Source organism: Trichosurus vulpecula, chromosome 4 (assembly GCF_011100635.1).
Source record: "Trichosurus vulpecula isolate mTriVul1 chromosome 4, mTriVul1.pri, whole genome shotgun sequence".
Lineage (NCBI taxonomy): Eukaryota > Metazoa > Chordata > Mammalia > Diprotodontia > Phalangeridae > Trichosurus > Trichosurus vulpecula.
Window position 1 is genome coordinate 425,452,849 of NC_050576.1, and position 18,012 is coordinate 425,470,860.

The 18,012-nt window shown below is 36.2% G+C and overlaps 1 protein-coding gene across 1 annotated transcript in view; it reads left to right on the forward strand.

Annotated features, from left to right (window-relative positions):
- Positions 1-18,012, forward strand: part of LOC118848678 (centromere protein C-like) — a 71,063-nt gene that overhangs the window by 3,290 nt on the left and 49,761 nt on the right. The window contains exons 3-7 of the mRNA XM_036757680.1: positions 1,612-1,709; positions 4,115-4,229; positions 5,069-5,225; positions 5,679-5,882; positions 14,797-15,656. Coding sequence (XP_036613575.1) covers positions 4,199-4,229; positions 5,069-5,225; positions 5,679-5,882; positions 14,797-15,656 — 1,252 coding nt within the window. The 5' untranslated portion in view covers positions 1,612-1,709; positions 4,115-4,198. The remainder of the gene's footprint in view (positions 1-1,611; positions 1,710-4,114; positions 4,230-5,068; positions 5,226-5,678; positions 5,883-14,796; positions 15,657-18,012) is intronic.

Sequence of the window (18,012 nt, forward strand, 5' to 3'; positions counted from 1 at the left end):
TGGGTTAGTCTATTCTTTAAGGTGTTATTTTCTTCAGTATTTTTGTGGGTCTCCTTTAGCAAGTCATTGACTTGTTTTTCATGCATCACCCTCATTTCTCTTCCCAATTTTTCCTTTACTTCTCTTACTTGCCTTTCCAAATCCTTTTTGAGCTCTTCCATGGCCTGAGACCAATTCATATTTTTCTTGGAGGCTTTTGATGTGGGCTGTTTGACTTTGTTGACTTCTTCTGGCTGTATGTTTTGATCTTCTTTGTCACCAAAAAAAGATGCAACAGTCTGAGTTCGTTTTTGCTGCTTGCTTATGTTCCCAGCCAGCTACTTGACACTTGAGGTTTTTGTCAGGGAATGACTGCCTTCAGAATGACGAGTGCTTTGTCCCAAGCTTGAGGCGTGTTGCTTTGCTGTTTTCAGAACTACTACGTGGCAAGCTCTGCCACCCCAGTGCTCCTCCTCCCCCAAGAACCGCCGACCAGTACCGCCACTCAGATCCGAGCAGGCAAGGAAAGAGAACCCTGCCTCTGTGTCAGCAAAGTGCTGCCTGCACTCCTGCTCTGATCTGCTTGATTCCTCCCACCAGGTGGGCCTGGGGGCGGAAGCAACAGCAGCTGGAGCTCTGGAAGCAGCCACAGGAGCTTCTGGCTGCTGTAGCCACAGCTGCCATGCTGCACTGCACCACCTCCACCACCCCTGAGGCTGGGGCTGATCTGTGCACTCCTCTCAGCCTGATCCCGCAGTTTTCCCACTGACCTGCTAAGTTGTCTTTGTCGTTTGTGGGTTGAGAAGTCTGGTAGCTGCCACATCTCAGTGATTCAGAGCCCTAAGGCTTGTTCCACCCGATTTCCTTAGTGCTGGTCTGTCCTGATGTGGCCCACACTGGGCTGCGCTTCCCTCCCAGCATGGTGTGATAGACACTTACCAGCCACCATCCAGGCTTGGGCTGGGGACCTGCTTCCCTCTATTATTTCATGGGTTCTGTAGAATTTGTTCAGAGCCATTTTTTGCAGTTGTTTGGAGGGATTTGGGGGAGAGCTTAAGGGAGTCTCTGTTTTCCTGCTACCATCTTGGCTCTGATGAGAGCAAGATTCATTCAATCCCTTTCACCTCTCCCCTCTTCCCTTCCAATATAGAACTGCTTTTTCTTGCCACTTTTACGTGAGATAATTTACCCCCAGAAGTTCTGTTTCTAAAGCTTACAGAAGAAGAGATCTCCCTTCTACTGCTAGTCATCTCCTCTGCTACCATTCTCATCCCAATCCTTTCAACATAGCTAACCCCAAGGAAAAGCATTGCAACATAAATTAGTCTGTATTTTTGCTTTGGAAAGGTACTACAAATCATGACAATATGTCTCGCAACTATCAAAAAACTTTATGTCCATTCTTTTAATGCTTTTTACATATGTGCAGATACATTCACATTGGATTAATATAGTTTAGTTTTATGCACAACCTTCAAAAGTATTTAAGTACTTGGATTTACTTTACACCTAAAGGCTCATACAGAGATGGCTATTTTTTTGGTGTTAAAATTACATGGTGTATCAAAACAGCCTTTGCATTTTAATCATATTTATGGTGTTTTAAATTCTAAATTTTAGGCTCTTTTTTAGGTTCTGATACTGGCTTTAGCCCAAATCCTGGAAGTCCAACTCTTTGTTTGACTCCTTGCAAATTAAGAAATGATTCTTATTCATCACCAAACAAAGAGGTAAGTTAAAAAAAAGGTAGTGGTCAGTATTAATTTTAAGGAATGAAATTTATGTTCCAGCAAAATCATAAGGCTTATTTTTGCAAAATTGGTCTGGTTTTTCCACTGACTTCATGATAAAATTTTGTATGTTTTATAAGGGTGTAGGAGCAAACAGATTCTACGTGTTTCAGTTGTACGTTATATACCTGGAAATTATATGAGACACAGGAGAGCAAATATCCCTTCTAGAGGAGTAGAGAAGGTGAGACATTGGTGATATAGGAAGGTGATTGCTCTCAGGTCAACCAATTTGCTCATCTTGTGACTGTGCTACTTCAAATCAGCTTAATAAATAATCAGAGTTAGTTTCCATTTTAAAATGTTATTGATATCTATTTTTTACACTGCCTTAATTTTCCCTAGTTTTTTTCATACTGTGTCCTAGAAAGCTATCCCATATAAATAAGAATTTGAAAAAAGTTAAAAACAAAGGAAAAAAAAATTGATGTGGCATCAATTATCAAAAAAAAAAAAACATCAACATTATTTGCAAATGTTCCATGATTGTAGACCATCCTACCTCTCCACAAGAGTTGGGGAGGTGCCTTCTCACATATCTTCTTTGGGGATATGCTTTTTCGTTGTAATTTTACCATATTTTAAAAAAAAATTTTGGTGATTCTTTGCATTTACATTGTTATAGTTATGTTGTTTTGTATGTATATGTTTTCTCATCTGCTACAGTTTCTTATGGCATGGTTATATCGCATTCCATTCATGTACCACAATTGTTTTGCCATTCTTCACTTAATAGGTATCCGCCATGAGCACTGAATTATTTAATAAGAAAAAATAATTTTATTTCTTTAGGTTGTTGTATTTCTTTAAGCAGCTCTTTGTAATTGAACCTACAAAACTTTTCTATACTTTGGTAGATTTTCTTGAGTATCTTATGCGTTTTGTAGTTTGAATGATTTCCCTTTCTACTGTTGCCTATTAGATTTTATTGTTATTATGTAGAAATGCACATTTAAGGCAGTATTGGTGGAGCTATGAATTGTTCCAGAGATTCTGGGAGGCAGTTCGAAACTATGCCCCAAATGTCACTAAACTTTGTATACCCTTTGATATAGACATACTCCAAAGGAAAAAAAAAGGAAAGGAACCCCATATATACAGAAACATTTATAGCAGCTCTTTTTGTAGTGTCGAAGAACTGCAAACTAAGTGGAATGGCTGAACAAATTATAATATATGAATGTAATGGAATACTATTATGCCTTAAGACATGACATCAGATTAACCTAGGAAGACTTACATAAACTGATGGAAAGTAAAGTATACAGAAGAAGGAGCATAATTTATAGAATAGCAATATTGTAAAGATAAACAACTTTGAAAAACTTAATAGTTCTTACCAGTTCAGTGACCAACTATATTTCCAGAAGACCAGTGATGAAGCATGATACCCACTTCCTAACAGAGTGGTGATGATGCAGAATGAGAAATAAATTTTTGGATGTGGCCAGTTACAGAAATTTGTTTTGATGATGCATACTAGTTACAAAGGTTTTGTTTTTCTTTTCCTTCTTTGTTTTTTTTGGGGGGGTGGTTGGGGTTTGTGATAGGATTAGAAAATAAATGCTAATTGAAAAAATATTAGAAATAAGCTGTACTTTGGAGATTTGGAGACGTATAAATGATCATTTTTTCCCCCTGTTCTATTATAAGCAGAGTTAAACTGCTTTTTTTTCCTTTTGGTATTAAGTGCAGAATAAAAACAATAAAATTAAAGACTTCCTGATTTTTTGGGTAGACCCTCTGTAGAAATCAAAGAATGAGAAGTTGTGGATAGTAATCAGTCTGTTTTGGTGGAACGTATGTCATACTGATGCCATCCCAATGTTATATATAGATGAATCAGATATATAGAACTTTCTAGTTGATTACCATATAAACCACTTTTAATATATGTAATAATTGTATTACTTCACCTGTTCCTTCTTTTTCATCACTGTTAATATAGTACTTTTAACGTATTTTAATTTTAGTATATGTATATTAAACTAATTCTCAGGATAAATTAATGTTTAAAGTAAAATCTTGGTTCTTATCCTGGAGACCATGAACTTTAAGAAAAAAAAAATTAGTGACCATTTCAACATAATTAGTTTTCTTTATAATCTTATGTATTTTATTTTGTGGATTTAAAAACATTCTGAGAAGATGTCATAGATTAACCAGACTGAAATGGGTCCATAACACAAAAAAGATTAAGAACTTCTGATACAGAATCAGCAGTCTTCTTTTAAGAATGCATAACAGGAAATAGGTTTGGTCAGAATTGGCCTTTAGTTTATGTTTTAAATATTGTTTTGTAATTGACTGAAATTTTCTTCATTTTTTTTTCTATTTCTACTCAGTGCCAGATATCACCTTCAAAGTCTGATAGGATTTCTTCAGTGAAAAAGAAAGCTAATACCTCAGCCTTTTCACAGCAGTCTATTATGTTCCAAAATCGGACAAATAACAGTTCAGGTTGGTAATAATTATATGGATGGGGAGAGGGGTAGGAGGTATTATTTGGAGCCCTGCACTGAATTCAGAATTGGCTCTAGGCAAAATTTTGAAGAAGTCAAATTTACCTTAGTTTCCAGATCCTCTGTTGAAACCTATTATTACATCTTGCCATTCCCTCTGTTTTTTGTTCAGTTTTTGCTCTTGGGTGACTGTTAACCTTGGGAGTCTGCCTTGATTTTTTTCCCTTTCTTTCTAACCTTTTGTATCCAGAGCAAAAAGTTTAAAAGATCATTCCCCTTGGAGCCCTTTGCTGAGGTAGGTTCAGCTAGACTTTGATTTTATTAAGTTTTAAAGAAGATAGGGGGATAGGGAGGTAACTTAGGGGTAGTCATTCTTCATAAGTAAATAAGAAAATAAAATGCTAATATTCTACCCCTGAAAAGTTGCTAACCCGTGACATTCATATGGATTCAACAATAATTGTTAAGGGACATAATTGATGGGAATTCTATAAATTCAAAGTTTACAAAACAAACTAAAAGTGTGCTTTATTTTATTATATAGGTTAGGAAATCTGATACAAATAAATTGATTTCCTTTAAAAGTCATTTTTAAAATTTTCAAGATTCAACAAGATGTTTCTGGGTTACTGAGTTCTATGTTATTTTTATAATAATGTGAAAGTTTTTTCTTAGTTGATAATTTTTTCTTAGCCACATCCCCTGAAGTCCATCAAAAATTACCACAAGGTGATTTAATTGGTTTGAATAATATACCAAATTTAATATATGCTTCAAGTGGAGCTGAAGAATTTAATAAAATTCCTAATGAACTTCTGGAAGAATTTTACTTAACAGTTGGATCACCTGGTCTTTTGGCCAAGGAAACGGAGATATCACCATTACCTCAGCAAGCTACTCCTCCTACTACGCAAGATAGACGGAGCTGCATGTTTCGAAATTCAGTCATCCAACAACCTTTGCTTCCCAGATTGCGTCTTAAAACTAAAAAGAGGTAACCTTTTTACATTTCTCAAATAATAGCATTTTCATTTTCACATTTTGTCTTTAATAATAAGAGATTTTGAGGAAAATAATACTTCTGTATTACTGCATCACTTAAAGTTGTGCAGTAGAAAGAAATAATGAGTCCTTGGAATGAAAGTAAACTGGAACTTAAAGTTGTGGTACAAAAGAAAAGAACTGTGGCGTTTTGTCTGTATGTGTTTTGCAAAAGCTTGAAAATGTTTTTAAAAAACTAATTTAAAATAAAGATTTAGTATACCCTTTAGTAATTGGATTACAGTGTAGCTGTAGAGAGAACAATTTCAGTGTTCAGAGAAGTTCTGAAATGAAATTGATGATATTACCTAAAATTCTTATCTTTGCTTTTGAATATTCATATAGACACCTATTTCACAAGTTGCACATGCACACATATATACATTTTATTTTTTGTAATCTATAGCTTAAACTGTGAAGATATAGCAGTTTGGTCTGCTGTGAAGAAAGCAGAAAAAGATGTTAAAGGGTCAGAAAGACGAGAAAAGAGGAAACAATCAGAATCTTCTGAGCAAATAGCACAAGATCCAAAACAGAAAATTCAACAAAAACCTGAAATAAGTTTTTTGACATTACTTTTAGAAACAGCAAAAAGGAATTGTAGAAACAGGTGAGTTAATGGTTGTGATTTGCAATGAACAATAAATATATATATATATTTTTTTGCCTTTTGGGGGGGCAGGGCAATTGGGGTTAAGTGACTTGCCCAAGGTCACACAGCTAGTACATTTGTCAAGTGTCTGAGGCCGGATTTGAACTCAGGTCCTCCTGACTCCAGGGCCGGTGCTCTACTGACTGTGCCACCTAGCTGCCCCAAATAAATATATTTTATTTAACATTCTATAACACATATTGGAAATTTACTATTTCCGTCTAAAATTGCCATATAATCCAGTTTGTTTCAGGGAAACATTGATTCGGTATTAAAATCCAATGTAAATTTTGCTGTGGGGACGTTTCCTTTTTACTCAGAAGTCAGGAAAATTTATTTATTAAAGAAATATTAAGTATTAGAGGTATTAGGTGATTTTTCTGCCTTCAAGTAACTTACAGTCTTTTAGGGGTAGTAAGATGTAAATATGTAGAACCAAGAGAACATTATTTACAGTAACAGAAATATTGTTTTAAAAAAAACTTTGATCGAATAAGTCATTTTAATTATTATAAATACCCAAATTAACTACAAAGGACATATGAAGGAAGAAACTATCTGCAGAGGAAGAACTGACAAATAGAAATATGTATAGAATTATATTTGTGTCTAATAGTAACCATGTATAGGGAGGCAAGGGAAGGGGAGGAAAAAAATTTACATTATAACTTTTATATACTTTAAAGGAATAGCAAGCTGTACATAATAGATTTGCAGTCATTTTTTTTGTACTAGGTTTTGGGAATGGTTGTTTTTTCCATAAATTAAAAATGAATAAAAATTAAAAAAATTTGTAGAATACCACTTAGAACATAGGAAATACCTAAGAAAATTTCCACACTCACTTGAAGGGTAATTTCTAGTTTATGGAGGGGAAAATTCATTGAAGGTTTTGGGGAAGTGGTGGCATTTGAGTTGGACCTTGAAGATTGGTAGGGTACCATAAAGGCAGAGATGAGGGATATCTTTTATAAATCTCTTACACTACAGAAGGAGGAAAAGTCTCTTTTTGACTACCCATTGAACACCAGAGGCTGAAGGTGAAATGTGGAGATAAAACCAAGTTCATTTTCCTATCACAGGCATGAAATTTCCCCTCTTACCAGCTAATCTTTCAGTTTCATTGTGATACTTTTCTGTGAAAAAAAAACCCCTCTGGTTTTCAGTTGCCTATAATATAGCATTCAACCATCAATCTGAAACTGAGACTCTTTATGACCTTGCCTGATGGTACCTGTCCAACTTTTTATTTTCCTCTACACCATAACACTAAATCTTTTCCAGTGAAACTATTTTGCTCTGTGAATTTCTTGACTTTTGCTCATATGGTTGTCTCTTTATTTCCTTGTTCCTTTGCCATGTATTGGGGCATTGCATCAAGGCCAGGCTCTTCTCTGTCCCTGTATGGCTTTGCATTTGTATGGGCTGATAGGCTCTGCTTGATCTCAGCCTGAGTCATCTGGGTATTGGAGCTGACCTTTGCTCTCAGGATGGTATCTTTGCTGAATACTGGTAGTTTTTAGTCCCTGCTGGGTCTTCAGAATTTCCTGTGACATCTGAGGACAGAATGCTATGTGTCTCTGAGCTTCTGGGCTTAGGATAGCCCAGACTAATTACTGGCTCCACTGGTCACTTTGAGTGTCCATTTTGTGGATTTCCAATGCCCCTAGGCCTTTCTCATGAAAGCACTTTGTTCTTTTTATTTTTAAAATGAAATTTTTTTTGTTCATTTAAACATTTAACTTCTCTCCATCCTTGCCCTCATGGAAGGACAGGGAAAAGAAACTAAACTTCTGTAATCGGTATTCATTGTAAAGCCAAAGAAATTCCTGTATTACTAGTGTCCATAGATGTATATCTCAATCTGCAACTTGAATTCTCTGCTTTTTTGTTAGGAGGTGGGTAGCATTTTTCATCATTGTTCCACTGTAATTGTGGTTGATCATTAAATTGATCTGAAGTCCTTGAGTCTTTAAAAGATGTTTATTGTTACAGTGTAAGTCCTTCCAGGTTTCTCTGAAACATTCCCTTTCCTCATTTCTTGTGGCATAGTAGTGTTACATTCATATACATAATTTGTCCAGCCATTCTCCAATTGATGACCATCGTAATTTCTGTTTCTTTGCCACTACAAAAAACTACTCTAAATATTTAATATGAGTCCTTTTACTTTTAATATGTAACATAAAGGATAGAATGCTGGACTTAAGTCAGGAAAACCTAGATTCAAAATTTAAATCATACCTTAGATACTTATTAACTATGTGATCCTGGGCAAGTCACTTAATCTTTTCAGAATCAGTTTCTAAATCCGTGAAATGGAGTTAATTATAGCACCTACTTCATAGGTTGTTATGAGGTTTAAACGAGATGTTATGCAAATTGCTATCTAAAATCCTAGTTGTCACATAGGATGCAGAGAATAAAACCCAATTGGCAAGGAGCTTTCATAACAGGTATATTCCTCTATTGATATCTATATATTCATAAGTAAATATAAAATATAAAAAGAATATATACAAATAAATACCAAATAATTAAATGCAAGATAGTTTGGAAGAAAGGCTCTAGTGGCTGAGGGACATCAAAAAAGGCTTCTTGCAGAAGGTGATGATAAGAGAGGCAGAACTAATGATGCGGTGCATTCCAGATAGTGGGGAAAGACAATACAAAGACACTTGGCTAAGAGATGGAGTGATACATGTGGGGAACAGAGAGAAAAAGGCTTGTGTGATTGAACTTAAAGATGTGAGAGGGAGAATAAGATCTGGAGAAGCTGCAAAGATAGATTCAGATTAGGTTATAAAAAGCTTTAAAAACTAAATGAGTTTATATTTGACCCTATGGACCAGTGGATCCTAACTTTTTTGTGTGTCTTGGACCCCCCCTTTGACAGTGTAGTGAAGCCTATAGAGCTCTTCTCCAAAATATATATTTTAATTGCATGAACTAAAATACATAAGATTACCAAAAAAAATAGTTATTGAAGTACAATTATCAAAACATCTTTCAAGTAAGTTCATGGATCTCAAGTTAACCCTTGTATAAATGAGGACCCATAGAATTGTGTGAGTTGGGGTGGTACGGTTAGATTTGTGCTCATGGAAAATCACTTTGGCCGCAATGTGTCAGATAGTGAAGTGAAGAGAGACAAGGCCGGGAGGCTAGAAGCCAGTCTGAATTAAGATGGATGTTTTTTGAGTAGAGAGAAAGGGGTGGGTGGGTGTTGTTGTAACAACAATATTACTTGCAGCTACTGTGGCTGTGTAAGGTCAATAACACCAGCATACAGGAGGGCTGCTAGCACAGGTTCTTTGATCTGCTTTTCTAAGAAAAGCAACTTTAAGGGGTTTACAATCTCACTTTAATTGAACATACATATAACATTCATTTAGTTCAGGAGAAAAGGTCAGCACTCTGAACTTCAGAGAAAACAAACAGAAATTAGAATTAGAAATTATGTAAACAGAGCAAAATAACACAAATCAGCAGATAGGCTTCTAGCTGTCTGTCCAAGACATTACATACATCGTTACCAGAGAAAGAAGTATCGACATCTGGGTTTTTCAAAGCTGGGGGCTCCAATGACTACCCAGAGTCTCCTCTGGTCAAATCACATGACACTTCCAGTGAGTGAGCCCTCAAAGCAAAACCTCTCTTCCCACAGTTCTGGGAGTTCTAGCTTAAAGGGCCAAGGGCTTCACACCTCTCCTAATTAGCAAAACGGTGTGTTCCTTCCTACAAACAAAGGCACGACTCAATTAAAGGTACTTGATTGCCTTAGTGCTGAGAAGCACTCCAAAAGAAAAATCAGTAAAGTCCCACTTTGCTTGCTCTTACAGTTGTATATGAGAAATATTTTTTAGGTAAAAGCAAGATTTGATTAACTAATTGAACATATGGGGTGAGGGAAAGTGGAGCGTGCAGGATAAGGCCTAGGTTATGAGCCTTAGTAGTTGGCACGATGATGGTGCCTTTGACAGAAGAGGTGTGGGTTTGGGCAGAAGGATAATACAGTTTTAAATTTAAATGTTGAGTCTGAATTGTCTCTGACTCATCCACTTTGAAATGTTCAGTAGGCAACTCATGCTGCAAGACTGCAGCTCAGAGAGACTGGGGTTAGATGTAGAAATCTGTGATTCATAGGCATGGAGTTGAGTATTAAACATGAGAGCTTATGAGGTTATTGAGAGAGAAAAGGGAAGTCCTAGGACAGAACCTTGCGGAATGCACATAGGTGTGATATGGATGATGGATCTGCAAAGGAGAAGGGATAGTTAGAAAGCTAGAAGAACCAGTAGAGATTAGTGGGACAAAAACCAAGAGAGGTGAGAGTGTTGGTATAAAGAGCTTGGTCAGCAGTGTCAAATGGTGCATATAGGTCAAGTTGGATAAAGACAGAGAAAAGACTATTAGATTTAGCAATTAAAAGATCATTGTTACCTTGGGAGAGAGCAAGTGATGAGGTCAGAAGTCTAGTTGCAAAGTGTTAAGAAAGTAAGGGAGAGAGGTAGAAGCCAATTGTGTAGAAGGCTTTTTTAAGAAGTGGTTTGGCTGAGGAAAGAAGTAGAGAGATATTCCGGTAGCTTGATATGATGGTAGGATATATGAAGGTTTTTTAAGAAAGGGAAAGGCTTGCATATATATTAAGGTAGTAGGGAAGGAGAAGTTGAAGATTATGATTAAGGTTGCAGTTTGCTCAAGATGGGAGAGGGTGGGAACAAACACACACGAAGAGAAGCTGACCTTCGGAAGGAGAAGGGCTATCTTGTTATATCGGAGGAAAGAAGATGCAAATGAATGGAAGAAACTTTGAATGGACTTGGGTTTTCTCAGTAAAGTAAGAAGTGAAGTCCTCAACTGAGATGGGGAAGAGAAGGTGGGGGAGATGTGGGAAACTTGAGGGGGGTTGGAAGCAAAGGTGAGATGGAGGGCCAATTAAGGAGGACTTAAAAGGGCCCAGGTGATGTTGTATAATATGAATTTATAATCTATCCAGTCAGCATAGATGTGAGATTTCTCTAATTAAGTAGATCACAGTTACATGCTTTTTCCATAAAGAAGCACATGTCTGCTTAGCAAAATTAAATACTTTGGTGCTTAATATCTAATTCTACAGATGGTTATTTTGATTACGTAAAGCTGTAAATTGAAAAAGAAAAAGAACTTTTGTTTTGGTCTGTGAAATAAGGCCTAAAATTTGTTTTCACAGTTTCTGATTGTTTAAACTTGAATTAGGCTTTTTGCATTGTATATAGGAAATATCAGTTTATACTTCAAATTAATAGCATAAACATTTCAGGAGAAACTTTGCACTTGCCTAAGAGAATAAGATTCCAGTATTCAATTCAGCAAGTATTTTTTGAGTACCTACCTTTTTTTTTAGATCTTGTGGAGACTACAAAAGATGGATGACATGGTCAGTGTTTCCCTACCTTCTCAGTGGTTAGTAATCATGTTGGGCAGACAAGACTTGAAACATATGTAGCAATATAAAATATTATGCAATAAGGTACTAAAATGAATTTAATTTAACATTAAATTTATACTTAGCTGTGAGGCCCCAGCCATCACTAAGATACTACACTAGTGACCTCCTTCCTTCCTTGAAACATTAATAACTTAACTGCTCTTTAGATCAGCAGTTCTAAATCTACTCAGTTATACTGTTGTCTAGCCCATATCTTTCCATCTTGTCCACAAGAAACTTTAGCAATACTGTGACAAAATCTAGCTATAATTCCTTTGATTTATCAGTTTAATAACAGACAGAAATAATATAATCTGGCATATTCTTAATAAAGCCATGTTTATTCTTTGTAATCACTGCTTCCTCTTGTAGATATTCACTAACCCTTTAGCAACATATTCTAGAATTTTGCTAGGATTAAAAGTTAAATTCACTGGCCTATAGTTGGAGATTCTCTTTGATTTTTTGGAAAATGGGACATTAATTTTCTTTTTATAATCCTGTAGTTTTTGTCTAATTCTCCATTGTCTTTTAGTGATCCCTGGCAGTGGCTTAGTAATTATATTTGCCATTTATTTCAGTATTCAAAGATGTAGTTGCTCTGAGTCTTCTGATTTGAGTTCAAGAAGCAGCTAGGCTTTTTCTTCCTTTTTGCCTCGCTATCCTACATACAAACACTGTAATAAACATGCTATTTTTTTTCTTTCTGCCATCTTCTCTGACTATGGGTGCCTGTTCTCCATTTCACCTATTAAAATCATATTCATTCTATCCCATGCCATCCCAATCATGCTTGAGCACAGCTCAAGCCTCATATCCTCAATAAAACTGACTATTCCAGGCCTAAGGTCATAGGACTTTTTTGCCTCAATTCAGCAATTTAGTGAAACAGCCTCACTTTTATGGACAAGACAATTGAGTTCCTGAGGTGTTAAATGAATTAGTGCAGGTAAAGCAGCTAATAAGTGTCTGAGGCAGGATAAAAACCCAGGTCTCCTGACCCTAAATATAGTTTTCCTTTCACTTGGACTGTGCCTTTTTTCAGTTGGAATCATTTCCTTCTCACCACAGTATTTCCTCTTTGGGTCTTCTTCATTTTGTTCTTGAGAACTTCCATTATTAAATTTTGGGTCATGATGGTAAGCAGAATGAAAGCTTTACTGTAATGTGATAGGGAACCATAGATTTAAAAAACAGAGTTGAAGTGCTTTGAAGTTGTGAACTGGTGCAATTTGGAATTATGCTAAAAAAGTCATTAAAATGTTCATACCAAAGATGATATATATGAATACATATGTATATATATATACATACATATATGCATATACACACATATATGTATATATGCATACACATACAAGGCATGTACCTCAAAAGGTCAGAGGCAGAAAGAAGTATCTCATGGATTAATAGCAATACTTTTTGTAGTAGCAAAAAACTGGAAACAGTGTAGATGCTCATCAACTGGACAATGGCTAAATGAATTGTGGTAAGAGAATGTGATGGAAACTACCACTAAAGTGACCTATTCCCTCCTCCCCCATATCGATCTGTTGAAATTTTTCTCTTTCTTCGGGCCCAAATCAATTGCCCTCTTCTCCTTGAGTTTTTTTCTGACCCCCATCAAGTGAAAATGTTTTCACCAAAGATTTATGCCAGTTTTATGGAAAATGTCCTCCAGAGTCCACCTGGAAGAGAGGATTTCCTATAGATGGATAAAGTGCCCCAGACATTTCTTTCTGTTAGGGAATGATATTCTGTGGATTGAATCAAGCCCCAGAATACTACAGGGCCTCCTCAAGGAGATATACATCCATTCCAAAGAGATCAGCATAGTAATCCACACAAGAAAAACCAAGTGGATGAAGAATGCCTATTGCCCAGGATTATGACATGTATTTTTGGTAATCTGAACACTGAAGTATTTGAATAATATACATACCTTGGACAGACACTGTGGATGGACAGTAGACTGGGAACAGAACTGAATAAGAGGAAGAGAGCAGACTTGATTACATTTTGGAAATTGGACGCCACTTTGAAAGACCTCAAGCTGTTTGCAGACACCATTGTGCCTCTGGTGAAGCTATTATTTCTGTAAAACATAAAATGACATAATTTCTGAAGAATTAAAATGTTAGGTTACCCAAATTGCAATGGAGGGATGTGTGGTAGACCTAAGTAAGCTACAGCCCATTACCAAAGATGATTTGTAGAAAAGAAGCATTGTAAAAGTGTTGTTGGGACATGTATGATTATAAAGGGCTATGGGCTAGTCATGTAATGAAAACAAGGGGTAACCAATAAATAGCTCAAGTCCTAAAAAAAAAAAAAATTGGGGGTCATGAAATCTCATCTTTTTCTTAATCCTTTGAAATTTGTACCCTTAAAATCTAGAGTTCATGTCCAATTGTGTCCAGCTTTCCTGACACATCTATTAAGAAGGAGAGGTTACTTCCCATTCAAGGTTTCCATCATTTTAACCCTAGCAAAACAATTTTTCCTTGTTGATGAGAATCAGATCTATAGTAGAATTTCGTTTTGTTTGGTAGTTCCATCTTTCAGAGGATAAAAATACATTAAAATACAACAAGAAAGTGTTAGCACCTCTTCTTTTGGCAGAGGGCTCCCAAATGTCTGGGTATTTGAATATAATTAATATCATTCCTTCCACTATGGGTTGGGTGGAGGGAGAGGAATGCGTAAAAACATAACTAAATGTGTAGTAACTTGCCTCCAGTCTCTTTTTCTTCCCATATTCCATACAGCGACCAGTTGTTATTCTTAAAGTACAGGTGTGACCATGTCATTTTTCTGTTTAAGAAGCTTCAATGGGTTCCCTGTTGCACATCTTTGGTATTTAAAAACCTTCATAATTTGGCTCTAGACCATTTTTCAAAATCAGTTTCATATTATTCTACTTCATATACTCTATATTTCAGCTGAACTTCCCTGCTTGCTTACACTACATGCCGCATTTCATTACACACCTCCATGCCTTTGTACAAGCTGTCCTATGTCTGGAATGCCTTCCCTCTTCACTCTTACCTCTTGGAATTCCTATCTCTCTTCAAAGCTCAACTTAAGTGCCACTGCCTTTTCAGATTACTCCCTTACTTGTTATTACTAATTATGATTCAGAATAGTATATAAGCTCTTAAGAGATGTTAAAAATGCTTTCTGAGACCTGAAGAAGAGAGGAATATTTTTGACTAGGGACGATGTGGTGATGGGGAGGATCAGGAAAGCATCATGTGAGAGGTGCTTTTTGTTCTGGTTCTGAAAGGATGAGTAAATTTTGTGTTCTGAACATAGTCTTTCCGAAACATTTTAGTGTTCTTTTTTTTGTGTCTTTAAACTTTTGTGATATGACACAGTATTCCCTGTTGGTTCTGTTCTTAGGCATGTGTCATCGCCACAGATCCATTCTCCTTCTCCCCTTCCAAATGACTTAAAATCATCAAATGATGAATTTATAATCGATGAATCAGATTGCTCATTCTCTCAAGACTGGATTTTAATACCTAACAAGAGGAGAAAGTCTGTGAAACAGAGCAAGACAGCCCCAGTGGAGAACTCCCAGGACCCAGAAAGAAAAAAGTCAAGGATAGAGCAACAGAAAGGAGAAAAATGCAACTCAGCCAGTGGTAAACACCCTGATACAAAGAATGGAATTTCAGATGTTATTAGTGGAGAGAAGACCTCAAAATCCATAAAACATAAAACTCAAGCAGTAGAGAAATCACAGTCCTCTAAAAGAAAAAAATTAGACAATTTATCTGGTGAAGTGGAAAATGCTTCTAAATGCACAAGACATAGAATATACTCTGAGGAGTCAGAACAATTTTTGGGAAATAACAGGGCTGTTGTGCAGGACCAGAGTGAAAAATGTGAGACCCAAAGAGATAATAGACAATCTGATGAAGGTCTAGTTAATTTTCCTGAAGAAAACCCAGATAGTTTCCACAGTGAGCAAAATATTGCCGAAGTAGATGCTACCTTGAGAACTACTAAGTCTAAAACTAACTTAGTGGAGAAATCACAAACTACGGAAAGAAGAAAGTTGAGGAAACGCCAGACTAGAGAATACAAGTGCAAAGTAGGTATGAAGCAGTGTGGCATAGAGCAGACCAAGAAGAAAAGATTTAATGTGTCACAAACCAGTGAAGATGAGCTACAAAGGGAGTCTGACAGAAGTTTGGGACAATGGGAAGAGCGAGCAGAATCTTGTCATTCTACAGAGCAAACACTATCTGCTGCTGGTAAGTGTTTGCACATGGTCACATGGTAGGGAAAAGACAAAGATGAAAGTATAGTCACACTTTGCCCAACAGGAGCTGAATTGGAGAACTGAAAAGTAACCGATAAAGCATTCTCAGCATGAGTGAGAGGCATCATAGTACAGTGGAAAGGCAATAAATTGGGAGTCAGAGGGCTTGTGTTAAAATCCTGGCTCTGCCACTTAATACTTATTTCATCTTGGCTAAAAGTCACTTAACCTCCCTCGACCTCTTGATGGCTGTTTTGGTTGAAAGTTTTCAGCTTTATAATACATTCTCCTTTATGCATTCTGTAATACAGCTGAGCTGTCCTTGCTGTTGTTCATATAGGACATTCTTATCTCCCATCAACTTGCCTTTGTACTGGTTTTACATCTTTCCTGGGATGCGTTTCTTCATTGGCTTCATCTATCAGAATTCCAAGTTATTTTCAAAACTTAGCTGTTATTATTGTATGTGAAGGCTTTCCTATGGGCCCCTCCTCCAGCTGCTGTTTTTAGTGTCCTCCTCTCCCCATCATACATTTATTTCATGTGTTTTTTGTATGTGCTTATTTGTATCTGTGTTTTCTTCACTAATAGTGTATAAACTTCCAGAGGGCAGGAACTGTTTCCTTTTTTGTTTTTGTTTCCCTACTACCTAGCTCAGTGCCTTGCAAATGATACATATTTCCTGTTGTTTCTTGTTTCATTGATTTGGCATTGACAGAAGCACAGTTATTTTGCCTCTGTCACTTGTTATGTGATCTTGGGCAAGTTTCTTAACATCTTCACCTCAGTTTTCTCATCCATAAAATTACAAATTTGAGCTAGATTGCCAGCTTTTGTGATACAATGATTTTTTCAGACGACTGGAAAATTCCCTTTGCCTATCCATACATAGGCACTGAAATTCTTTTTTGCCTTTTGTTGCTTCTAGTCTTAGTCTAGTAATTTGAATGGTTAATTAGTTCGCTAATTTTCCATGTTTGTTAATAGTTTTAGGCCTTCCTTCTCTATCATCCCTACTTTTATCTATGTCAGTTCCATTTGGTCCATGTTTACCATGTTTCTGTCTAAGGCAAACAAATTGTGATCCTTAGCTATTGTTTCAATCCTGTTCAACCCTTCTTCATGTTTCTGACTATGTAAATGTCACATGTGTCTATTCTTTTTATTCATGTCTATCTCAGATCTGATCCTGTCGCCTTGTCCTTAAGCCATCTGTAATTGTAATTGGTCCCTGAAGTAACATTCTTAGCTTTCTTTTATATCATAGATAATATTCCTTTCTACGTTATTGTCTGAATGAGTCTGTGGGGGTACCAATTTTTTTCAGCTAGTAAACATTTATTAAGCACCCACTATATGTGCCAGGCATTGTGCTAAGTGCTGGCGATATGTAAAGAGGCTCTCAAGGAACTCACAGTCTTATGATCATACAATAAGTATGACCAAGTATCTGAATCCAAGACTTGAAACTACATCTTTTCACTTGAAATCCAGTATTTCCATTTTCCAGGCTATCTACTTTTCATGTTTTTAAAAACTGTTTCTGCACATTTGGTTAATATTTTGCTTGGTTTATTTCAGTCATAATTTGTATTGATTTTTTTTTTATTCTTTAATGGTTATATACAGCTTCAGTATGCTAGAGTAGAATCTGTGGGTTCCACAAACTACTCTTAAATAGAAGGAAGAAGGAAAAGCAATGAATAAAGGTGATTGGGGAATACAGAAACAGTAAAGGATTGGAGAGAAAGATGAGAGAATGAAAAAGAAAAAAATGAAGTAGTCCCTATTAGGGAGTAGTACTATAACATCTTTAATGGATCCACTTACTACCCAGTGGTAACTTAGCCTTGCTTTAGAGCTGGGTTTTTTTCCCTTCAATACTTTTTCTATGAGAGGTCTTCATCTTTGAGTTTCTACTTTGTCTCTTTGTGGCTTTTCATTTGCTCTTCTTGCTGGTAGACCTATATCAGTTATCTGTTGTGGCTACCTACCTCAAGGTGATTGTGTGAAAGACATACTTTCAGCCTAGATTTAGTATCGTTAAGGGAAGTACTTTTTATTATTTTTCTGTACAGTTTGAATTAATTCTTTGTTCTGTGTTCAAAATTTTATGAAGTTCTACAGCTTCATAGCAAAGAATTGTAGAAAGACTAAAGGAGTCAGAAGAGATTTTGAAATCATACAGAATCCTCTCCCTCCTAACTTCTCTGCTTTCAGGTAGATGAACCCAAGGCAGGTGGTTGTTTTTTATTTTTTTTTTCTCTAAATTAAGATACTCTAGTGTATTTTAATATTCTGTTAGCGTGATGAAATATTGGTTTCTATTTCTGTGGAAATCTAGTCAA